At 27.8% G+C, this 27,705-nt stretch overlaps 1 protein-coding gene across 1 annotated transcript in view; it reads left to right on the forward strand.

Annotated features, from left to right (window-relative positions):
• Positions 1-16,243, forward strand: part of LOC135926933 (uncharacterized) — a 98,955-nt gene extending 82,712 nt beyond the window's left edge. The window contains exons 29-35 of the mRNA XM_065462864.1: positions 1,040-1,183; positions 1,606-1,667; positions 4,125-4,429; positions 7,387-7,560; positions 7,794-10,046; positions 15,009-15,112; positions 15,251-16,243. Of these exons, the coding sequence (XP_065318936.1) occupies positions 1,040-1,183; positions 1,606-1,667; positions 4,125-4,429; positions 7,387-7,560; positions 7,794-10,046; positions 15,009-15,112; positions 15,251-15,391 (3,183 nt within the window). The 3' untranslated portion in view covers positions 15,392-16,243. The remainder of the gene's footprint in view (positions 1-1,039; positions 1,184-1,605; positions 1,668-4,124; positions 4,430-7,386; positions 7,561-7,793; positions 10,047-15,008; positions 15,113-15,250) is intronic.
• Positions 16,244-27,705: the final 11,462 nt, after the last annotated feature.

The following is a 27,705-nucleotide window of genomic DNA, read 5'->3' on the forward strand; positions in this document are numbered from 1 at the left end:
TCTCCTTTGTAACAGCTACATCTTCCCATCTGTTGTTGGTTAATTTTGACGTGGATGCTCTCTATATTGCATTTATAATATAATAATCTTTAATTTTTTTTTCTTTTATTTCATTAAACATCCAATAAATTAATATAAAAGAAATTCAAAATTCAATATAAAAAATATCAATTACAAATAATATATAAGTTATTAAGAAAACACATATTGTAATGTATATAAAAAACTAGATTAAAAAAAATATATATATGAAAATTCCAAAATCAAATCACATAAATTTGAATTAAAAATCAAATGTATATAATAAAAAATAATGAATATATGAACGTATAAATAAAGTTTATATTAAAATGCAACAAAAGGAATATGAATAAAAATTTTTTTAAAAATACCAATGAAGAACGGGGATGGTATAATGAGAGGGAAAAAAAGGGATTTAGGATGGCTCTTTGGCTATTAGACTACCATTGAAGCTGATATAATTGGCTTTAGGGATTGCTATGGCGAGCCTTTGTCGTAGAAAAAAAAACCTTTTTCAAAATTTTTTAATCTTTAATTGAATCATCTTTGCTTTTGGGAAAACGGGTAAAATCAGATCTTCATCCATATTGATGTATATTCTACCATGCAAATCAAATTCAACATGTTTTCGATGTATTTTTTACCTAATTAATTTCTTCCGACGACAATATCTTCAATCTATACTTTGGTATTAAAAATGTTAAAATTTCAGGGAGCATATTTTTTCAATAGTTACTTAAATGATTTTAAATAACAAATAAAAGTTGTAATTTTTTTAACATTCCCACCCACACATAGTTTAAATATTTTTCTTATCCCGCCCATCCACTGCCATTTCTTTAAAAAATTTTAACCCGCCCACTCACGCCCGTTCTTTAAATAATTTTTAACCAACTCGCCCACCCAATACAGACCTCTAATAGCCACCTTTAAGCTTTTTTTAATTTAAATTGTAGAACATTCATCTTTAACATTTCATATTATTTCACAATAAACCTTTTCTTTTTTTTTAAATCAGAAGGAAAAGACGTTGGACTACGCTGACGAAAAAATGTATTTACTCGTTCATTTTATTATGACACGGGCGCCTTGGACTGACGGGTTGATGGATAAAAAAGATAGGGATTATAGAGTTTTGGAATGGAAGATAAAAGCTATTATCGTAAGTTAATTATATAGTCAAGTTGTAAAAAGAAGGAATGGAAGGAAAAGACCAAGAGTTAAGAATTGAAAGTTAAAACTTATCGTTTTTAAAAAAAAATATATATAAAGGAAGAGGAAGACTTAAATATTTTTAAAACTATGAATCATTTATTTAGCGCGTTTTTTTACATTTTAAAATCCGATTTTGCCTGAAATGTATTCCAGTGTGTGTAGAATACATACCCTATAAATTTCAGGCAATCTTGCAATAAATATTCGAGTCATTTTAAAAATTATATTAATTTAAAAAAATCGTGATTAGTAAATTTAAGTTGAAAATATAACGTATTACTGGAGAAAACACATTGATGCTAATAGATTATTATATATTAATATTTATCAGTCGCTTATATGAAAAAAATATATAATAATTTATAACAGTTGGACGAAAGGAAGTTCCGAGAATTCCCATTTTTCTTCAAAATATCGAATTTTACATTCAGGTAAACAATTTTCTAAAATTATTTTTTTTTGCACTCAGTGTCAGTGACTTCGATAGTTCATATCATTTAAGCGTGCTGAAAAGTTTTTTTGAAAATTCGTTCTAAGTGCTTTCCACTATCTGTATTATGGATTTAGTGAATACCATTTTATATATACACTATATATAAATATCAGAGACCTTGCAGAGGTACTATTTGCATGGCCCGGCATGAATTTTTTAAATATTTATTATATATTTTTAATTTTTATAGCTAATAATGACCTCTTCTTATGGTTTAATGGCGATTTCCAGGTTTGCCCAGGTTGGTCAGTTTTCCCTCTGGTTTTCTTTTCCATTTTTGACGGTCTTGAGCATCAGTATTTGTAAGATTTATTTTTCTCATATCCGCCGCTATCACCTTTATCCACGTCATCTTGGGCCTTCCTCTAGGTTCTGATCCTCCTACTTCCATCAAGGTGCATCACTTTACCCAGTCATCTTTATCTTACGTTCCACATGCCCAAATCATCTTAGTCTATTTTTTCGCATTACCACTCCACTCATTTCTATGCCCATTCTTGTTCGCAATTCCTTGTTAGTTCTTCTCTCTCTCTCAGAGATCCCACACATCCATCTAATCATCCTCATCTCTGTTCTTTCCAATTTGGCTTCGTGAACCGCTTTCATTGCCGTTTCGTAAACTAACTCTTTCAGTATAACTTTCACATTTTTATGCTCCTATCACATCTCCTTACTAACAAATAATCTACCGCGCTTTTAGTACTACCCGACTTGTAAATCACTAGCTTCTCTGATTCTTTCTTTACAAACAATCATATCCATAGCATCACCAAAACCCAAAATTCTCTCCACTTCTGGATTTCTCATCCCGTAACTAAATCCTCCATGTACTCCCTCATAACTCTCACTACTCATTTCCACATGTTCACAGATTACCAGCTAGGATAAGCCTCTCTTCATTTGCCAATCTCGATGTCATATCCAATATACTGTCTCAAAATATATCTTTCTGTCATTTTTTCCAACCTGAGGAACATATGCCTAAATAATATTGCATAAATTTCTACCAAAAATCATCTTGATAATCATTATTTCGTTATCAAGTCTTCTCACTTCGATAACTTTGTCCACCCATTTCTCTGCTACTATTACTCCAAAACTAGCCATATCATCATTACTTCATTGTCAGAAAAATTTATACTTTTTACTTCTCTTGCCAATCATTAGCGCCATTACCTATCCATCTGGACTCTTGTATTTAACACACATCATCTATACGCCTTCTATGCAGTGCTCTAACACTTCTCCCGCTCTTCCCGTCATGCTCCCAGCATTCCATGTCACAAATTTTATTCTATACCCCGTTAACTGGTTTCTCCACTTATTATCAGGTCGTTTATGGCTGTCATATGTTTGATCTTCACGAATCGAGATTTCACCAGGTTTCCCATCTTTCTTTTTGTCGTAGGCGTGAGAAGGCCCACGGAGTATCCCACCCATGCTTTGTTGTAATCATTAGGAAATTTTGGAGCAAGGGTTTTTACAATCGGATGCCCTTCCTGACATTAACCCCTTTAGGTGGTTTTTACATCCCGTCGAGGAGACGGTGATCGTATTCTAGACCCAAACCAGAGAACCTTTTAAATCCCATTAGCCACCAAAAGACGTTGCCACTCCCCGCCACGATGAGGCTGAAGGTAGGATTTTGGTAGAGATTATAGCTAATAATGACGACCGATTAAAATATTAGGTTTTAAGATATAAGGCCCGGCACGGGTATTTAAAAAAAACATTTAGGCCCGGTTCGGCCTGAGTATTTTAAAAAATTAAAATAAGGCCCGGCCAGTGTGCAGATCAATAGATTAAATAAGGGATTCAAACTCGTTCAATTTTATAGGTTCTGTTTTTAGATACAGGGTTAGCTCCTATTTTCTCTGGTTAGATCAAAGGTTCGGATTAAGTAAAAAAAAAGACTGGTTTGAACCCGGTTAAGTGTTCTGATTTAATTTGTGAATAAGATCGTACTATACAATAGCAGAGTGAAATATGATAGATTAATTTAATACCTAATTTTATTCGTATGTAAAAATACATGTTATTAAACATTATTGGTAAATTGCATTGAAATATAACCTTAATTAATATTGGGGAAAATTTAGATATGGAAATTATAAATATAATAGCCGAAAAATTCGTACAAAAAATTTAACAGGCCGGGTTTGACTTTTCGTAAAATTTTAAAAAGCGGCCTAGACATTTTTTTTTAATTTACAACGGGCCAGACAACTTATGAAAAAAATTCTTAACGGCCGATTCGAACCAGGTTTTGCAAATCTCTAACTCTATTTATTACTTACCTTATACATAGGTATAAAATCATCAAATAAAATATATCAATATATATTACATTTATTCATCTATTTCTCCAAAATCTTTATTACTTATTTTTTCTTAGCAAAGGCAGCGTAATTACCACTATGGAAGTTGAAATAAGAATCCCAAATCCTTCCCATTCTTGGAGAACGGGTAAAGAAGACCAGGAAAGACAAGCTAATATCAAGGAGCTCGAAGAAATAATTCCCACCGCGTTCAAGGCCTTTATATTGGATACGTTTCCTGATTCTTTTTACTATGGAACCCCTTTACCGAATGAAGTCAATGTAACTAGCGCCAAGAATTTCACAAAAGTTAAAGATACTGGCAATGTAGACACGATAGGGCAAGAGTACACAATAGATGCGTATAGCCTGTCTGTTGAGGGTATTTATGTTTACTTTTATTTGCCTATTTTTAAAAAAATGATTGAGTTAAATTGTATTTTTTGACGTTATTAAAAGATTAGAGATTATAAACGCTATTAAAAGGCTGGGGTTCCTTTTAAAGAGTTAACTATAAAATTTTTGTTAACGTTAATTGAATTTCTAAATTTAATTAGACAGCATTTTATAAGAACTCATAGGTAAGAAATATATATTGCGCATTTTTAGGCAGCCAAAAGGAAAGAAAGAATTTACAAAAATTGTAAAATATTGTATGTATTAGTATTATTATTAATAATTTGGCGCTTAAAAAGTGGTAAATTTTGGCTCTTCTTCTAACCTGGTAATACGAATATAAAGATAAGTGTTTTTTTAAAGTGACCCTGAAGGGAACTTACGGGAACGGAACTTTGAGTATATTTATGGAATATTTATTCTGAATTTTTTCGAAAGATAATATCAACGTTTTAATTTAGTGCATACAGTGGTGTAGGCATGGGGGGGGGGGATTTTTTTTTTATTTTAATTTACTAAAGTGATAATAAAAACTTGAAATTTAAAAAACAACTATTTTTATATTTTATTTATTATAAATAATAATTGGTCTACAATATTTTTATATTTTTTTAAATAAATTTTAAATTATTTCGCATTGCATAAAACTTGTCTAAGTTTGTCATATTACATGTTTATTCAGACGTATCATGACATTGACTTAAAGAATCAAAAAAAGAAACCAAAAAGATTTTGTCCGACTAGATTCATTGAAAGAAAAGAGTCAGTGAAACTCTTTATTGAACTATCTGATGTTGTATTTGCACACTGAAATTTTATATATCAAGCAAGGAAAAAGATTCAGCATATGCTGAGAATCTTTTGCAGGCTATTATTAAGCCACAATTTTTAATATCATTTCAATGTGTTTATTTTTTATTTAAATGTACATATGATTTTAGCAAAATGCTACAAAAAATTAATTTGGATTTAAGGGAGGTTATCAATTGAACAAAAGGATATTGTTGAAATATTAACAAATATCAGAGAGAATGTGGATGAAATAATATGTTTTGGATCGAAATTTTTAAACCTAGAGTAGTTTCTAGACAATCCAATCGCTCAAATATTGATGCATCTCCGATTGAGGATTTTTATAAAATAAACATTTTTATTCCCCTTATTGATACATTTTTATTTCAATTAAAGGAAAGATTTATTAGTCATAATTTTATTTTAAAAAGCTTCTATTTTCTTTTGCCGGTTGAGTCTAAACTGTTGATTACATTGAAACATGAGAGGCTATTAAGAAAATCTCAGAGTTATACGCTGATGATTTAGTAGGCTCATATGATAAGTTACTTTGTGATGTCGAATTTTGGTATAAAAATCTTGACAACAGAGTATTCTTTGGGACCAAAAAATGCTCTAGATTTCCCTGCCTAATATCAAAACATTATTAATTATTTTCAACTATAAAAAGGTCAAAAACCTGGTGAAAAACATTAAAATGGATAACCTATTAAATATTTATGGAGATTATTCTAGATAAAAATTTTACTCTAGATGAATTAACAAAATCTCAGAGAATAGACATCTCTTTATAAATTAAATAAAAAAATTGCAATATGATATATTAGTTTTAATATATAATATTTATAATCAAATTTTTTCGTAAAATGAATTCTTAGTTATAACATTTATATAATTTTTGTATTCTTAAAATTTATGCAATTAATTCTATTTTTAATCAAAGTACTGTGTAATGGTCATATTTTTTTAAATACCATTATTTGCATAAGAATTACTTATATTTTATGTAATTGTTAAATTATATTTTATTAAAATAGAGTTATACAATAAAATTTTTAATATTATAATCTGTGTAAAATACCTATATTTTGAAATTTATTTGAAATAATAAAAATAAATACATGATTAAATAGAGGAATGTTATTTATGCTAAAGTATTTTTATATATTCTCTAAAAAAATTTTACATGCAAATATTTAAAATAATTGAACATAGCCCAATTTATAAGCAATTGATTGCTCATAAAAAATGGGAGGTTTTGGGGACTTAATCCTCCCCCCCCTCAAAAAAAAATTTTTTTTTAACCCCCCCCCCCTCCCCATGAAAAAATTATGGCTACGCCAATGAGTTCATAATTATGCGTATGGTGTTTATATTGGCTCATAAATATTATTTTACTTTTTAAGTTGTATTTTGTTACATATAACAATATTATTGCACCTTTTGTAATGTATATATGATAATGATTTAAAAAATATTTATTTTTGTCAAATTTAAAATAGTTTCAGCCATTGTGTTATAAAATTAACGTTAAATAGTAAAATTCCACAACATCTAAATTTACAACACAAATATAAATGATAATCCCTTAGAGATGTGATTATAAAGATTACTGAATAAAATATGAATAAAATTGGATATTATTTTAGAAACACATTCCTAAACTTGGAATGGAACATTTTTTTGGCCGGAGCATGAACACCATTAAAGCAAAAATGCATTTGTTCTGTATCCCGAATATTAAGCTGTTGATATTCTTCAGTTTTTTAAATGGCTATTTAATGTGGCTACTAGCTCCTTTTTTTCCCTGCTAAAATAACTGCTAATGAATTAGGGTAGGGTGGTTGTAACACAGAGTTTCCCATTCAAAAAAGGAAAAAGTCCACTCGAAATGTAAAAGGCTCAATCAAATAAGGAAAAGAGTTAATCAAAGTTTGTCTAACCTTTCTTTATTTGATTGCTTCTTTTTTATTGGATTTTAAGACTTTGGGACTTTTCCTTTTTTTGATCGACTTTTTTTCTTTTCTTGAATGATACAGGTTGTTTATTATATGTAGGGTTTAGTTTGTTCTAAAATAAATTGAAATGAATAGTACAGATTCTTTCCCTTTTTAAAATCAAAATTTTATTCAAAAAAATGCACACAAAAAGTCAAACCAAGAGAAAGTTATTCGGATCAAATATTGAAAGTTTTGGATGGGATAGACGTTATAGATCTAGTAGATAGTGAAAGTGAAAATGAAGAGCAAAGCGAGGAAGATAGTATTTTGCAGTTGAAAGAAGAGGAAGAAGTTGTGGACGAATCAAACAAAAAGACTAGTAAAGGTTTTTTTTAAATTTTTTTTCTCTAAATTATTATATTTCCATGATCATATGAATACTTTTTGCCAAAATAATTATTAGTGAATTCTATTTAAAACAATATTTTCTAACTGATATTGATTTTGTTTACGTTTGACATTATTAATCATAGCCTATTTATGGTTTCAAAAACATTTAGCATAGCCAAAAATAACTCTTAAATATTCATATACTATTTTATATTTTGTTTAAAAAAGAAGAAGCTTCATTATATATACCGCGGGCTTCTTATCGTTATACTAAGGATAATCACTTAAGAGAAGTGATACAAGAAAAAGAGAATGGATCAGATGAATATTCAAAAAACATATACGATGTAACTAATGATTACACAGCCAAATATTATTATGGCACATCAACGACGACTCTTAAAGCTGTGACTGAGAGAAGCAATCAAAGAAACTCTTATATTGATTCTCGATATAGCGACAGTTCTATAGCTTACTCAAAACTGCCTCCGATTTATCACTACAATGATGAAAAAAATAATCGGTTTACCACTTACTATAGTAATAGAACTGCTCCTTCATCCTCAACGTATGATAGTAACAGATTTTCCACTTCACCCTATTTTTATCCTACCAACACATCTCCTAAAGTAAGTTATAAGGAAACAAGAACATCAGAAGAAACTGAGAGTTCTCATTTCACACGTAATTACAAGACAGATTACATTACTAATATTAAGACTGAATACAGTTCTACAACAAATTACCTTTTAAATAATACCTATGAGGCAAGAGGAAACGATTTGATAACGAAAACGGTTATTTCAGACACTGACGCAAATTCTACTACAATTTCTGATTCTCCTCGGGCTTTCAAGACTGTTCTTTATCCCTCCGAGAATACTGATAAAGAAGATTATAATTATATAACTCCTTATAAAACCATTGAGTATCAAGGGTCAATTAGCGAAATACCGGAACTGCTGAGAAAAGTTGAAATCAACTATGATGATAAGTATGAAAATTTAAGTACCATTAGTACATCCCCAAATATTTATAACAACTTTGATGTAGTAAGCAGACATTCCAAGCTCTCCACCTTCCAAGATGACTTGGATGATACGCATATAATAGAAAATTATGAGGTTACTCAAAAAATTAGCGACTTTAAGGATACCACCATTGGAAGCTCTCCAACTTTCAAACTTCAAAATAATGAGATTGCCACTAGCGGGGAAAAGGATTTACAATCTCCTATGCCAATTGGAGAAAATGTCAATTTTTCAAGGGAAAATGAGTTGAATGAAAAGGACCAAATGATAAATTTAAATGAACATACGAAAACTCATCACCATATGCCCGAACCCATAACAAACCCCGACGCTATTAACCGCCAAAATAGCAGTGAGACACAAAAATTGAACACCTTGACGAGTTACGACAAATTTGAAAGTAGCCATGATCATAAAAATATTTCTTTGTCAGACCTTACTCGATTGGATAAAGATAAGGCCATTGAATCGCGGGATGATAATGATATTCAAAATAATGTTAACAGCCTCAAAGACAATATTTTGAATCTAAAAACTGTCGAAGATCAAATTCCAATTTTAAATCGAAATTCTAAAGACGATTCTCAATATTTCAGAGCCGGTCAAATTAGAGCCATAGTTCTTGCTACCTGCATATGCGGATCCGTTTTCTTGGTAGTGGCGGCTATTTTTTGTAGGCAGGCTCAAGTTAGGCGGGGCAAAAGGCGGAACGCTAAAGCTAGAAAGTTGAAAAATAAAGAGCTACAGCCACAAACGATGAATGGAATAAATGGAGAAACTAATTTGAGCTATGATCATAAACCAACAGGAAACAATGGACAGAATTACAACTATTTTGTTGGAAATGAAGCGAATTTGAATCATTTTAAAGTTATAGAAGCAAGTCACGATATTAGGGCTGACCAAAATGTTGATGCTAACGAGGGATCACGTTATGGGAGAGAGGGACAACTCATATATCAAATCGAGGAATATCACCGAATTAAATCTAACGCCGAGCTGAATAATAATATAATTAATGAGACCACTCTAGGTGGATTAGAGACCAATTCTAATATTAACAACAAAAATGCGGCTGTATTGCCTCATGATCAAGTCATTGTGAATTCGAAGATTAAAAAAATTGCCCCGAAAGTGCCTTTTCCCGAAGCGGTCACTCAAAATTTCAAGAAAAATTGCGATTTAGAACTCCATCATCAAAAAGACGATGAAAATGATGGAGAAGACGAATATGATTTGAAAAAATTTAACGATGCCACTTTACCCCTATACGTGGGTAGCGATATTTCAGACGATTACAAAATCAATAATATAACCGACGAGGGCTTCAACTCTAACAATAATAACGGAAATCAATATTGCAATAACGGTGGAAGGCCGGAGGCTATCGTTACTCCTCATAAATACGGACAGAGTTATATAGCGTCCACAAATAAGGAACCCGTCAAAAGTAATTTCATCATTATGCTTTAACTAAGGGATGTGTACCCTTCGACAAAAAAAGGTCCAGATCCAGGTTATGGAATAAAATTTTAAAAAAGGGTTCGGGTTCAGGATTTCGAGATCATAAAGAAATATTAACTTAAAATTACACAATTTATTTTTTTTATACTACTTATAAATAATAGACCTGCATGATTTGCAAATAAAAAATTTTAAAATTAATTTCTATTTTAAATATTTTACTTAATCGCATAGCCCTTAATATCATTTATAATAAAATTCTATTACCTACATTTCAAAACATAAGTGTATCAAGCATTTTAGGGGGAGGGGGAATTATTAGGTGCCCCCCCCCCCACATTAGGTCCATGTATTGTAGCTTCTTTCTAAAAATTTTGAATTTTATATTTAAAAAGTTATTAATTTTTCAAATTTGTGATATATTTTTTACATTTTTTGGAGTGAGGGCTGTGTAGGAGGAAAATTTTTTAATTACCTTTAAATAATATTTACGAGAGCATGCAAATTTGCAACAGGGAGGGGGGCTTGGTTACGTGCCTGCTGCAAAATTCCCAATATTATACTTTCTAAAATTTATATAAAACAAGATAAGCAACGTATTCCTATTATATAGCATATTATAAAATTATTCATTTATAATAAAATATTATTACCTACACTACAAAATTCACATATATCACCTTTTAAAATTGATATAAATTAAAACAATTACCGATAAAATAGAAGTTTAAAAACCTTAAAATTTTGAAAAATAGGAAAAGATAAAAAAATGATCGAAAAAAAAATTTTAATTTATTTTTCATGAATTTAAAAGAAAATTTTAAAAAAAATATATATATATATATAATTTTTGATATTATTTTGATACCCAGAACCACTCTCCACTTTAAAAGGGTCCAGGTTCGGGTACATCTAAAATACCAGGGTTCAGGAGCAGGGTTGCCATGTCTCCCCCCATCAGTGGGAGTCTCCCACAATTTTTTAGTTTACCCACATACATCTCACTCCCACAAAACTCCCACAATTAGAAATCTCCCACAAAAAGCTCCCACAATTTTTTTTTGCATTTTAATGTTTTTTATATATAAATAATAATTTTGAGAGACAGTATTTGATTATTTTTATATTTTTAAAATAAATTTTAAATATTTATTCGAAAAATATGTCTAGTTCTTTTATTTTATTTTTCCGCTCTAAAATATATTTTTTATAAAATTCTCCAATTCTCCACTCGACATGTTCAAAATTTTTGTGTTAGAAAGAATAGAAGTTAGAACAGTATGTATAATTATTATAAATATTTAAATTACTTAATATATTTTATAACGTTATCTAAAATTGCAGTGCTCCACTCGACATTTTTCTATAAAACTATTGAAATTTTTTTCATCCGATAGTGAAAAATCCAACGATATAGCTAACCACATAATGGTAAATATAGCTGATTCAGGGTTATCAATGAGTTGCATGTCAGCTTTCTGCGCTGATAATGCCTCTGTTAATTTTGTCAAAAATCAAAGTGTATTTACCGAATTGAGGCAGCACAATAATGAATTAATACCAATTGGCTGTATATGCCATATACTGTATAATTCTTGCAAGAAGGCAATGAATGTACTATCAGTGGATGTCGAAGTAATTGTGATGAAATGTTTTAACGAATTTAGTTCATCAACTAAAAGAGTCACTGAATTAAAAGAATTGGTGGAGTGGTCTGATTTGGAATGGTGTGAGTTGTTGCGATATGTACCTATCAGGTGGTTATCATTAATACCTGCCATCGAGAGAATTTTAAAATTTTACGAACCTTTAAAGAAATACTTCTTAAATAAAGATTTTAAAAGCTGTCCTTAAATTTTGGAAAATTTTTTCGAGGATGAAATGTCAGAAGCATATTTAAAATTAGTTTCACATGTAGGAAATCTATTTCATGTAGTTAATATTCTGCTGCAATTTGAAGATTCTTTATTGATAAAGATTCACAAAATCATGCTACAGCTCTGTTCATCTCTACAGTTAAAAATAGATAATAAATTTTATGGCGCTATTGCTAAAAATATTATATTAAAATGTTCAAATAATACTCTAATTAATACATTTTTAAATGAAGCAGATATTTTTATTAAGACAATTTTAGAATATTTACAATCAAAATTTGATTTTAATAACTCTATTTACAAATGTTTAAATATTATGACCTTGGAACAGAAACCATCATTTGATGGTTTATGTAATTTAATAAATTTATTAAAATTACCGATAGACATTGAAGCCTTGTTTGAAGAGATTGTAATTTTTTCCATTTTTTATGATTCGCCAGAATACTTAAAGTTAGATGGTCTAAAAGCAGAGGAGAAATGGGTGGAATTTTTTCGTAATAACGATAAATCCCCATGCTTAGAAAAAATTTGCCAGTATGTTTTCTCCTTACCTCATTCTAATGCCTCATCGGAGCACATTTTTAGCCTGATGAGGACTGCCTGAAGAAAGGAGAGAAATCGAATTGCTTTAACAACATTAGAGGCCGAGTTAATGGAAACAAAATTATAAAATATCATGCCAGGAATTTTATAAATATCTTAATAACGACGGTAAACGTTTAGTTCCATTATTTAAATCTCAAATAAAATATAATTAACTATAACTATTTGACTTTCTATATTTTATAAAATCTTATTTATACATTTACATAAAATCAAATAAATTTATTTTTTACATTGTGAAATTAATATTTTGAATATTTTGGCAAATCATAAAAATAAAGTAGCATTACAATCTCCTCAACCATGACATCATATTAAATCTTATTAATAATTATCCGATAATAGTATTAATATTCTTACTTTGGTATTTCTGCAGCATAATTTAGTGAACCTTTATTAAATTATATTCTTCTGATTGCAACTGCATTTTAACAGCATATAGTGGATTTCCTATATGTAAAATTCCTAAATATACTTCTGCCATTTATTTTTGAAAATTTTTTTCAAAATATTAGGACAGCTTTTATAATCTATTTATTTTTTAAAGGTTTGTAAAATTTTAAAATTCTACGATGGCGCGTATTAGGAGGAACCTGTCAACCAACATTAAGCTGACTTAATTCTGTAAATAAACTCTGGTTTTTGCCAAATTCACTGAGGAATTATCAGATCAGAAAGCTGCCATGCAATTCATTGGTAATGCCAAATCTGCCATATTTACCATTATATATGGTTAGCTATATCTTTGGATATTTCATATCTGGAGAAAATTTTTTTAATAGTTTTATTGAAATGACATTAATTTTGTTGAAATAGGGGAAAATCAAGGGAAATGTTTTGATATTTCATTATTAGATGCATCTGTTAGAATTGCATATGTTTGCACATCTTTCAAATCGTCAAGAATTGACCTTCTGGATTTATATCCTAAAACATTGATGATAGCCTTGCTCATTTGTGTTCTACAAAGTATACTTTTCATTTATATTAGTCGTTAAATATTATGGGGAAAGATTCTACCAACATTGTGATGTTAAGTAGCTCTCTGAATGTTGTACTGCATGATAGGTATTTACAATTTCCGCAACTGTAGTTGCATCTGTATTATTTCTTATTTTTGAAGAATATTTTTGTTTTGCAATAGATTTTGATAGACTGCCCTGTACTGATTTATGCTTTGAAGATTTTTGATGCCTCAAAATATCATATTCCCTTCCCCCATTGTATTAACTAAATACTGTAGAACAACTTCCCCGCACTGATTATAATTATTTTTTACATTGTAAATTTAAAATTGTTTTTTTTTTTTATAAAATCTTATTTATACATTAGCATAAAATATATTTTTTTACATTGTAAAATTACAATTTTTTTATAAAATTTTATCTTGTTTACATTCTTTTGTATTTAAAAAAGATCGTTGGTTATTATTTTTAAACAAAATTAATATATTATAATAAATCAATATGTTATTTTAATAATAAAGATAGTATTTAAGAAATTTTGTGTCGTACTATAATTACCTATTTTGAAAAATAGTTGCGTATTTTATTTTGAAAAATAGTTGGCTATTTTATTTTGAAAAATTGTTGGCTATTTTATTTTGAAAAATAGTTGGCTATTTTATTTTGATTGTTGGCTATTTTATTTTGAAAAATAGTTGGCTATTTTATTTTAAATGGCTATTTTATTTTGAAAAATAATTACCTATTTTATTTTGGAAAATAGATTCGATTTTATATTTATAAAAAATAATAAGCGGATAACTAAGTCAATTCTAAATCCCGGCCGGCCCGTAAAAATTTTTTTTTTATCAATTTTCATATTTCTCTCACAATTTTTATATTACTCCCACAAAATACCGAATTTCTCCCACAATTTGAAAATTTTGACCTGGCAACCCTGTTCAGGAGACCGGGCTCACATCCCTGGTTTGACTTACATTTATATGCGGGCATTATCTAGGATCATGTAATATACCAGAATTGTTTTGTTGGGTTATCTAAACCTTCATACAATAAATTATTCAAGGAATGATTTGATCACATCTATAGAGTGAGTAAGAAGCATCTAGCATGATCTATGTTTTTTTGCGGGCCAAACTGAAATTTATAAAAATATAAGAAAAATTGAGTTTAATGATTTTTTACCAGTAGCGTCAATAGCCTTTACAATCTCAGGGGGCTCAAAAATAAATTTTTTGCTTATATTTTTAAAAATGACCCTTTTTTAGCTAACAATTTCAAAATGACCTTTTCTTAGATGTTTTTAAAAAAAATTCAAATATTTTAAAATGTTTGAGCCCCTCTGGTCCCTTCTTAGTGACGCTACTGCTTTTTACTGGCAAGGCCTAAAAGCATTTATAAAATCTAAACGGGCCAGTTTCTGCCTGGCCCTGTTTAACTTAACATTAGATAACTCTTCTAGCACTATATTATTTTATAAAGATTCTGATTTTTTTAAAGATAATAACAAAAGCCTTACGCCTAAAGACTATAAATCGGAAGTCAAGAAGAAATATAGGCGTGATAGCAAAGTTTCCGAAATTATAGAAAAATTAAACGCCCAGGTTTTATTTTAAATCTTTTTTATAAAATTGAATGAAAGGGTAATATAAATAAGAATTGAAGAAAAATAAGATAATTTTATAAAAAGTATTTAAAGCTCTAATAATCCCATTTAATAAATGACTCTTAAATATTAAAAGCAAAACCAAAATCAATCCCCTTCCGAAGAATCAGATGATATAACAATTAACACAAGCAAAGATGATAGATTAACTGCGTTCGAAAAGTTGGACAAGAAAAGTATCTCAGAATTCGTGGAAATTACATTCTCCAGGCAATAATAAAAGATTGGGAAAAATTTTCCCAATGGTGTCTATATCATATTTTATAACTCATTTATAGGTATAATAGCTATGGTAAAAAAATATATTAAAAATTTTTAATTGATTGAGATAGAATGTGATTTTGGCCAATCAAATTCCATACATTATAACAACAAATTTTATTTTCAAAGATCAATTTCGCTCTATAAAGAATCCTAATTACATTTATATATTTTATTTTAAAAAAAACATTTCGTCATCTACTTATAGTATAAATCAAAATAATTTATTAAAATGTATTTAATAAAAGTGCAATTTTTTTAAAAACTTGGATACAAATCAATTAAAAATACCTTAACAAATGGGCCTAGTTTATCGCTAATGATTATTTATTAAAATTATCTATTTTGTATCGAGTGTTTTATTTATTATTAACTCCATGTTTTGTAACTTGTCAATCGTTATAAAACAGCATTTCTTTCACCTTATTCAATTTAGTAAATACTTAATACAAATACTGATATTGCCAATTTTGAAAAAATTAGATAGAATATATGTCTTAAATTATAACACTTTTTCACATTTTAGATAATTTTTAATTAAACCCCCCGTCGACCTTTATTTTTGTTAAAATCATTTATCAAACTATCAATCCCTTTTATTTTCACTTATGATTAAAATTAATTAAGCATTTAAGATTTCTAAAAATTAACACCCATAGAATTTGTACATTTTAAAAAATATATTGTATTTCCTAACTCTCACATGATAGAAATTCTCGGATCCTTCTTATGCATTTAATATATATTTTTCGTTATAAAACAAAAATCTAAAAAAAAAATTAAACATATTTTTATTTTACCTGATATTTCCATAAACATAATAATAGATATATTAAATTTGTACGATTGTTAGTTATATATTTTCATAAAAGTTCTGTCAAATTTGGAAAATATAATATGATTCAGAAATTGTTATGATATTTTTATATAACTATAAAAGTGCCGGTTTTAGGTGCCAGCAATGCAAGCCCATGAGAAACTCATTTTTTAGGTTCACATTAAATCATTACAACTTTCAGCTGGGGTACCTTAGTCTCTTGAACCATCAGACCTATTAAACGATAGTTGCCATCCCATTGAAAGAAGGTTGGTTCTTTGCCTAACACTTTTAGCGGGTGCACATTAGTCTCTTAAGCCATCAGGACTATACAACGATAGTTACCATCAATGAAAATAAAGTTATTCCTTGCCTGGGACCTTACTTGCTTTCATAGGCGTAGCCAAGATTTTGCGAAGGGGGGGGGCACTATTAGAAAAGTTTTTTTCTCATAAATTTTTAGGAGGTCTTTAGGTCCACTTATAGAAGGCCTTTGACAATATTTGATTTTTATCAAATTAATTTTGGGTTTTCACTTTTTTTTTATTATAGTCGTTATTTTTAAAAGTTACGAAGTGAACACATATAGGGGTGAGTGGATTATTCTTTTAAACCTTATAGTGATATACTGTATACATTTTGAGGGAAGAGGGGGGGGGGGGTCACTGTAATCATTACTTTTGTTAGTAAATCGTATTTAATTTTTTCAAATATTTTTTGGGTTTCATTTATTCTTCTTATATATTGTGTTCAGAATAATAAAAAATCTGATTGATTACAAAATAAAATAAAAAAGGTATTTTTGAATCTGATTTGACCTGAAAGTAGAATTTTGCAGGGCTCTAAAATAATTATTAATTTTAATTCTAAGTAATTTCTAAAAAATTAGGTTTACGAATCGGTTGTGGAATAGCAATTATCAACTTGCCAATTAATTTAGTAACATGAATCATTCAGGCTAATATTAGATCCAATCGTTGAATATGACAATAAACAAACCAGGGTTGTGCATTTGACCGGTCAAATGTGGCCAAATTCAAATATATGTTTTTTAAGTTAATATTAACTTTATTTTGAATATAATAGTAAAATGAATCTATAATATTAATTTTTTAAATTCAATGTCATTCAATAACTAACGTGTAGCTATCTGTAGCAGAGTCTTATATTCAATATTATCATTTTCTTTAATATTTTTTAATCAATTTTCCTGATGTCTTATATCTTCAATTGATTTCTATTTTCATAAGAATATTAACCCAAATCGACCTATTTCTTTCTAAAGAAGTAGAACTAGGAATTGTTAGTCTCTTAATGGGCAGGGTGAACAAAGTTTAATCTATTAACTTGAGGTCGGAATTGATTGTTTCTGGAAATGACTACTTTCCACATTATTTGCTATATTAAACATGTTGTTTTTTGCTTCTGAAATAAATTATATCACTTAAAATATTTTGGTCATCACTACCTTATAAAATAGCTAATTCTTGAATTATATCACATACTTCATTATTTTCACTATTAGTGAGTTCTCCTCTTGATATTGTGGATCCGAAAAATAAGCAAACATTGTGATCACATATATTTACATCGTTTTTCCCTTTTTTAAACATATTTAATTTATTTCCTTTAAATTTTTTAGAGTATTTGCCTCCGGTCAATTGACTGGTCAATTGATCGACTTGCTAACCCTGAAACAAACACGGTAATTGATAAAATAAAATATGCTGCAACAGAAATAAGATGCCAGATAATGCAACAAGTAAAAAATAAACTTATTTCATTACAGAGATTTCAAAAATAGTCTGAAGAGTGAAGATGCCTTTTAAAATATTTGTCCCAAATGAATGATAATGAGGTTTCACAAGCATAACGAATTTCACCAACTAATAACAAGTCTTCCCAAACAATTAACGATTCTCAAATAGATATAGAGATCTCGCAGAAAAATTGTTTAAACAAGTAATGATTAATATATACCAGAATTGAAGATGCCAAATTAATTTATTAAAATATATAGTTAATTAAAATCATTCTAAAATAACATAAATAAATTAAACGTAAAAATATAAAATTAAACTATGAAAAAAATGAGGCAGATCTCATGGGACCCCAATGAAGGATTTTACCTTCGCCGTCCAATTTTTTAAGCATTCACTCTTCTCTAGGGTGATTTGTACCCTTTTTTTAAAAAAATTTTATTATTTTTTTTATCTCATTTCTCTTTTATAAATACATATTTTTTAATTCATTTTTAATATATTATTAATTTTTATATATATATATTTTTAATTATAATTCGTAAATGAAAAAATTGTGAAATTTGTTATTTAATAAAGTATCTCACCCAGAAAAAAAAACTAAAAAATTATAGAAGTTTTTTTTCTTCTATTAATACATTTTCAATTTTACTATTTATACTACTAAAATTTACATACCATTAATTATTTTATATAACATTTAATTTGATTACAATTTAAACATTTCAATTATCCTTACAGATTTTATATTCAAATTAACTGTTTCAATTATTATTAACTTTTCTTTTTCAATACACGTATTCGACACCCATTCCTTTAAATCGCCTAAATCCATTCTGAACTGCCCGTACAGGATGGCTAGCTATATGTGATGACTGATTCTAAGACATTGAGTTCCCCATCTTTTGCGAAAGCCACTAAATACTTCTTTTGTCAAATTGTCTACGATAAAGATCTCTTATAACTATAATGCTCTCTTGTAACAATACTGACCTCTATGATACTAACTAATCTCTTATAACGATGGCAATTTCATGTAAAGATAACAATTTCTTATAATAAAGATCTCTTATACGATAACTACTACTTGTATCTTATCGACCTCATATAACAATAGATTTCTTATAACGATAACGATTACTTGTAACAAATTTCTTTTAGTTATAACGATCTCATGTACGGATAACGATCTCTTGTAACATATTTCTTTTAGCTATAACGATCTTTTTGTACGGATAACGATCTCTTGTGACGAATTTCTTTTATCTAAAACGATCTCTTGTAAATAAAACGACTAATTCTATACTCTTTCGAACATGTGTTACTTCTAATATATTTTTTTTTCCTTTTTAGCTTTCACCTTTTCAGGTAGTAAGCTCCTTCCTTTTTCCATTTTATTTCATGCTATCCATTTTTATCTAATTTGTATTTCTGATCGATTCCATTTGTATCTCCCACCGGAGTATCGCTATAGTATCTAGTATCTTGATCTCGCACTGAAGTATTTATATCGACAGATATCCCACCGGAGTATTCTTATCGATTCCATATCTCCCACCGAAGTATCAATTGTATCTTCCACCGGAGTATCGTAACAAGTCCATTGTATCTTGATAGATATGAGCTTGAACCCCCCGAGGTCACCATTATCCTAGCGCTGGCCACGAATTATCATCCTTTAATGTCAGACGAGTTCAGCTGGCCGTCTTATTTGGTTGATTGGACAAGTATCCTAGAACCAGGCTGTCCAAGCCTGTCGGTGACCGGGGTGGCATTTCTCAACTCAGAAATTCATCATATTATATGTCTATACACATCCGTCATTGAAACTAGAAAAAATTTAGTTCCTTACCAGATTGAACCTGGGACCTTCTGTTTCCAAGCCTACATCATACATCACTGGGCCACATAGCTACTAAATTTTGCTCTTCCGTTTCTTATGCGACCATTTGCCTATTGATCTTATCCTTTGTCTTAAGGTCGATGGTCATTTCATAAATCCCGTCTCCCCCCTTTTTTAGAATTTCATTCCTGCACGGTTTTGGCACCAATTGTTTAAACAAGTAATGATTATTATGAACCAGAATTGGAGATGCCAAATTAAAAAATATTCTAAAATAACATAAATAAACTAAACGTAAAAATATATAATCAACTAAAAATATAAAATCAAACTAAAAAATTATAAAAGTTTCCTTTCTTTTTCTTTCTTCTTTTTACATTTTCTATTTTACTATTTATACTGCTAAAATTTACATACCATAATAATTATTTTATATAATTGTCATTTAATTTGCTTACTATTTAAAAATTTTAATTATCCTTATAAATTTTTTATTCAATTTAACTATTTCTTAAAAATTATAATAACTTTTCTTTTTCAATACTCGTATTCGACAAAATGACAGCTCTATTTCAAATATACATGATAGTGATTCGTTTGAGGAGTATCTTATATATAATCAAATTCAATATGTTTTTGATAACTTAAATTCAACACGATGATGAAGAACCAGTAAATGATGATATGGATAATTTATTAAATAATTTAAGAAAATCATTTGGGCTCATTTGTGTGCATTGTTGTGCCCATACAATCCATTTAGGATTAATAATTTTATAATAAATTTCTTAAGACCTCGATGAAATAAAATCGATTCTTAAATTGTTTAAATCACAAAAATATAAAAAATTATATTCCCTTGAAAAAATTTGCAAGCCAGTGTTGTACACGGTTATTAGGTGGAATACCTCCTATCGAATGTTAAAAAATCTAAAAGATAGTAAAAAAATTTACTTAAAAATAGGGCAAATATATTAACCTTAATTAATTCACGCCTGTGGGATAGAATTCAAACTTATCTCCCAGTATTATCTCCGGTATACATATGTACCATAAAATTACAAGAAAAATCTTGCATAGTAGGCGATTTTTAAAAATTGTGGTTTGAATGAAAATTGGATTTAGAAGAAATCAACAATGAATATTCTAAGAATTTGCTTAACTGTTTGGATTGTCGGTAGAAATATCTGTTTAATAATAATGTATTTAGAAGTAGGATCTACGTGGATCCCAGATTTAATTACCAAAATAAAATCTACCCATCTAAATGTGATAAATTGCTGGCTAGGGTAAATTATTATTTTAAATAAATCAATTTTATTTTAGGACCATCTGATATCGACGTGGAGACAAATTCAAGTGTTTGATAAGGCAAAAGATAACACATCTCTGATTGACTCTCCTGTTATTCCTTTTAGTAGTAGTAAAACCTGGCTGGATATATATTAGGAGTGAGAATGCGCTAAGGCTGTGTACAAAAATATTGAGAAAAGACGAAAATTAATCGTTTAATATATAGTCAAAAATTGCCATCCTATCAAAATCTATTGCAATATTGGCAATCCAAAAAATTTTAAGATCATTATACACCCTCTCGCGAGTAATTCTATTGCATGTAAGTGTCTGTCGAAGGATCCTTAAGTGAGCTAGGATTGATTGTAACACTCTTACTAACTAGTTTGGATAAATCTACTTTAGACGATATTTCATTAATAAACAATAAAAATTTGTCAAACAATGTTATATTTCGAGTTATGATTTTCATTCTTATTAATTAAAATTTTTAATTGTTTGTAAAGAATATATATTGTTATTTGAAAAATAAAATAATTTTAATGAAATTGTTACAAGGTTAAGGGATACTAATTTTAAAATGACAATTAATTGAAGCACAAAATAAAATTGTATGATATGTTGGACGTAAGATAGGGAACCTAAGAAATGTTTTTAACTAATCGAAAAATAATAAATAAAATAACAAGAGTTTATAGTTATAAAAAAAACTAAAAAAACAGAATTGTTTTATCGGTTATATTAATCTCATTTCTTTCCTAAGTATTATTAAATGAATTTTAACTTAATATTTCCTCATAATATAAAATAAATAGGTATATATATGTTTATTTTAATGCTTAGAATTAAAATAATATCCGGATACCATATTTTTTCTATCTTTACTTCTCCTTATTTTTTATAATATTAAACAGAGACAGACTATTTTTTTCAGTTATTAATTTATTTTCCCAACCCTATAATATAAAATAAATAGGTATATATATGTTTATTTTAATGCTTAGAATTAAAATAATATCCGGATACCATATTTTTTCTATCTTTACTTCTCCTTATTTTTTATAATATTAAACAGAGACAGACTATTTTTTTCAGTTATTAATTTATTTTCCCAACCCTATAATATAAAGTATTTTATATCTAATTTAATAACACAAGATAATTAATTCGAATTCGATGTTAATATTGAATTGAACTACTCGTTCTTTCATAACTTATCATCATGATCGAGACTTGAGTTGGTAAATAAAGTAAAAAATATACAATATTTGCAAATTAAGAAGAGAACAATTTGTAAAAATAAGTATTCTAAATTTATTAATATAAGATAATTATTTCAACGTTAATATTGATTATTTTTTTAAATTTACAATAAAGGTTCATAATTACAACGGCATTTCGCAACTCGAGTTGGTAGAGTAAAATAAAAAATATACCCATATTTTCAGATTAAAGAAAAGAACATTTTGTAATAGTAAGTGTTAAATGATGAACTTTATTAACATAATTAAATATATATCAAATCAGCAATACATCTGGTAAAAATTACACAAAGATACATCATCATGTCTGAAAACAAAGCTTCTTCAGACATCTGATCATTTCTCTCCTATAATCATCCACTAACAAAAGCTAACTTCAAATATATCATTATATATAACAAAAATACAAAACTACAACACGCCTATTCTTCAGAAGCCACGTGTTACATTCTTAAAAAAATATATAATTTAATTTCTAAGATATATAACCTTCCAAATTAGCTTCATTTCTCATCAGTTATTTGATATCATCTCATAATCTTTTCAAGTCTTTCCATTGAGTCATAGCTCTTGGTCATCACTACTCCCATATTTACACCATTTTTCTTCTTCCAACACATCAGGGGTTAAATAAAACATATAAGGGGTTACATGAAACATATATGACATATATTTCTTTATCAAAGATTAACAATCAAAAAAATATCACATTTAACTACAATTCCTTTACATATACATAATTAATGTGAAATTTTGTCTCAAAGATTTTGATTAAAAAAAACAATCATAAGATGTAATACTTTTAACATAATGATTGATCATTGGTAAATAAAAAAAAATGATTTTGGTGACATAATCATGATAAAAACTACCAATTTTTTTACGAATACCTAATTAATGGCATAATCACTTTTAAAACTATATAGATTACATTTAACTAAATTTACTTAACATATACATAGTTAATAGAATATTTTGTTTTTCAAAAAAAAATTTAAAGTTTAAATAAATAAAATAAAGACACAAATATTATTACAATTGTTGGACAGAGAATATTGTAAAATCTAATAATAATGAAAATTTTTTTTAATTTAAATGTTTTATAATTTATCATTTCAAACACATCTTAATGATAGCTTTACATTGAAAAATTTCTTTTATTGTAAGCATCACCTCTAGCATTCAACAATAAATAATCATATCATATGTTTCAACAATGATAACATTTATTTCACCTTCAAATATATATCACCTATATATACTTATCACATTTAAATTCTAATTAAACCTCAAATATATCACATATATATATTTACCATCAAAATTAAATATTTTATATGTTTAATTCCAATTAAACCCTAAATATATCACATCGTTTGATATATTTTATGTATCTAACTCGCCTTTAAAATTTATTTTAAATGTAGTTCAATTTATGAAACTAACCTACTCACCAACCTCTTCAAAATACGGTTAAAATTCATTGATACATTATATCCCATCATTCTTAATTTTTGTATCCTCCCAACATCATTTCTCAATCACTAATTGATATACTTTATGAACCCAACTCGCCTTTAAACTTTATTTCAAATTTGGTTCTATTTATGAAACTAATTTACCCACCAACCTCTTCAAAATAAGGTTAAAATTCATTTTACAATCTAATAATATTCATAATATATGTTCCCATATTTTTAACTTTAGGTTACCTCAGTAACTATTAACAAAATTTATATGATACCAAAATTTCACCAAAATTATTTCTGATCACTCAGTTTCATGACACCATATCTAACACACAAATATTTTTTTTAATTTTTCAACCAAAATATTATAATGCATGTACATATATCTTTTATATTTTTACAACAAATTGGCCACAGCCAAATTAATAACATATAAACATTAACAGAAATGGATTATTCGTCATAATATATCCTATTCATTACAAATGGACTAAGAATGAACCAACACATATGTCCATCCTTTAAAAGCTCAAATTGTATATACATTTAAAATAAAATTTTACAAAAAAATCTCATTTTATATATTTTTTATAAATTAATTATTAATATAGATTTATATCTTCACCATAAAATATTTACTGGTCTTACAACTATTATGAGGTTAAAGTTTATATTTAAATAATAATAATGGTATTTTAAATTAATTTAATCATAAATATACATCCCAATATTCTTAATTTCTTTATGTTACCTCAATAACCGTTAAAAAAAATATTAGCATTTCCAAATCTCAACCAAATTATTCCTTTTAAGGTTAAAAGGTGTCAAGAAAGCGGTTTGTCAAGAAAGCGAGATTTGACATTGGAATCAAAATCTAAATATAAATAAAAAGAAATATATACTAAAATTATAGTTGAATCCTTTATTAAATAATAATCAATATAATTAAATACAAAGTAAAAAACATAATCAAAATAAAAGAAAAATTAAAATTAATATAAAAATAAAAATAAAAAATTAAAACGCAAATTTAAATTAAAAATAATAATTTAATCATCATCTTTCGCCTCCTAATTTTTCCATTATATATCCTTTTTCTTTAATCAACATTTGCATAGTCTCAATTTGTATCGAAATTTAATTCTTTTTTCTTGAGTAGATTTGAATATCTTTCGGCTTCGTAATTTTGTTTAAAAGTAATTTGCCTGTGGCGTTTTACTAATCATTATATTTTTCATATATATGTTTGTTGAACAACCACTGAACTCTATCATCATGGTTTTCACACCTAATATGTTGGACAACCACTGTACTTATCATTATGGTTTTCACACCCACGTTTTTGAACAATAAATGAAATCTAATCATTAAAGTTTTCAACACATGTTGTTGAAAAACAAGGATATATATTTCTAAAGCATGTTTTACTTTCTGCTATTATTAGAATAATGTTGCATATTTGATCTCAAATCTTATTTATGATTCAAAAAAATAAAAATCCGATCTCTAATTGAGCTCGATTGCGTTATAAATTTTCTAATGACGAAAGCCGTTTCTCTTTAAGATTTTTGGTTAATCTACAACCTAATATACTACATTCATATATCAAATTCTTGAGGCTGCTTTATCTCTCGCAGCCCTTAAAATAAAAGTTAAACGTAAATCTTCAATAAGAATTTAATTACAACATCAACTCAGGAATTTGGTCTGGGGGGGATAATAAATTTTTTTAAGAAATAATATTTTTAATTAAAAATACTAAGCATAAATTTATTAGGATTAATAACTTTTCTAATACACAATTTTAAACTAATGTGAATTAAAAAAATTATATATATAAACCGGCATTTAAATGTGAATCATAAAATATAAAGTGAATATAACCCACGATATGAATCACTTAAATGACCCAAAATTTAAATTTGAATTTTTTGAGCTTTTAAAATATATAAAGTATAAAAAATTTAAATGTTGTAAATATAAATTAATACACGAAAAGTTTCTCAGGAATTATTGTATTTTGTATGTTTTGAGCTAATTTTTCAATTATCAATCCTTGCTTGGCGTTAAATGTCTATGAATATTCAAAAGATCCAAATCATTCAATCTACTTTCAGATGTTTATTTCATAGGTATGTTTTTCACAGACTTGCAGGCCCGGCCCCCGAGCCGGACCGTATTTTAATTTTTTTAAATATACCCGGGCCGGGCTCATAATTTTTTTTTTTAAAAACACCCGGGCTGGGCCTGAAAATTTTTTAAGAAAAAATATCCGAGCCGAGTTGTATATTTTAAAACCAAATGTTTGAAATCGCCATTATTAGCTATAAATATCAAAAATAAATATAATTTATTTTAAAAAATTTGGGCTGGGCTAGCCGGGCCGGGCCTGAAAATTTTTTTAAAAAAAACCCGGGCCGGAAAAAATTTTTAAAAAAAATCTGGGCCTGGTCCTGCAAATGGTACCTCTGCAAGGCTCTGTTATTCTTCTTAAAAAAGTGAATGTTCTCTCATTAGTTTACTAAAGAGCTGCTAATATATATATAACCATTTTAATAATTGGGAGTATAATCTAAAATGTGTTTGAAATAAAAAGCATCCATAGCATTTTTTGGGACTGTATCAACCATAGTTAATCTTTTAATCATAGTTATTCAGCTAATAAGGCATCATAAGATATTTTAACATCTTCATGATAAAAATATAACAAATATTTATATTTTTTTTCTATCACCATATGAAAAAGGTTGGAAGAGGGGACATTTATTTTATAATACTCTTCTACTGATCCTATATTAATGTTTTGATGATGAGTTTGCTTGCTGCAAGTCGAGGGGGACAAATATTTAACACGTATAGCTCTGCTTTTGACTCAACAATAACATATAAAATTTTAAATTCTTCAACAACACTAGCTTTATTTCCTTGAGTTCTAATAAAATGCTCTCCGCTATTCTCATCTTCTTAATCAAGTCAATGTTATGTTTTTGAAAAGTATTACATAAAATAGTTGTATAATTAAATAATACATTCTAATGAGAAAAAAAATTTGGAATAAGTATTGAATCCAATAATTTTCTTGCTTCTGAGGAAATATTTCTTTCAAGCCATTGTGATATTTCAGTAATAGCATTAATAATCAGCTCTTCTAACTCCAAAATAGCTGTTACTGTGGCGGAGACTGGATCTCGTTGGACAAGCTTGCAATTTTTTTCTCCCTGTTGGACAAGGAGTTTTAGAGATAATTATTATTTTATTAGAAATTTAGATAAATATTACGCCACTAAAATTTGAAAATAATAGGTAAATTACGCCAAGGAAAACTTGAAATCGAAATTGATTGATAAAATAACTTAGTAGATGAATGTGATAAATAAATGTAATTAAATATATATATATATATATATGTATATATGAGATAAGAATAAATATTAACAAATATAAATTAATATTAACAATAATATTTTTGAAAAATATAATCCGGCATCTGCATTTTTTGGCTTTGGGGGGGGATTTGTCCCCCTGCCCCTCCCTTGCTGCGTACGCGCCTGCATCAACTATTTCCTAACAATAAATTTATATTCTAATCTTTCGCCGAATTTTTAAATTATTATATCTTAAACTATTAGTTTAATATTAACTTTCGCAATTTATGTTTCTTTTTCTTTGTCATATTTATTTCTAGTGATCAATTAATAATAATTCTAAAATCTAAAATATCATATTCTCTATTAGTTTCAAAATTCCAATGGTTTTAGTTTACCAGTAACTTCTAAATATAAAATTCCTAATTATCACCTTTAAATAACTAAACACAAACTTCTTT

The sequence above is a fragment of the Gordionus sp. m RMFG-2023 genome, chromosome 3 (assembly GCF_954871325.1).
Source record: "Gordionus sp. m RMFG-2023 chromosome 3, tfGorSpeb1-WG-v2, whole genome shotgun sequence".
NCBI lineage: Eukaryota > Metazoa > Nematomorpha > Gordioida > Chordodea > Parachordodidae > Gordionus > Gordionus sp. m RMFG-2023.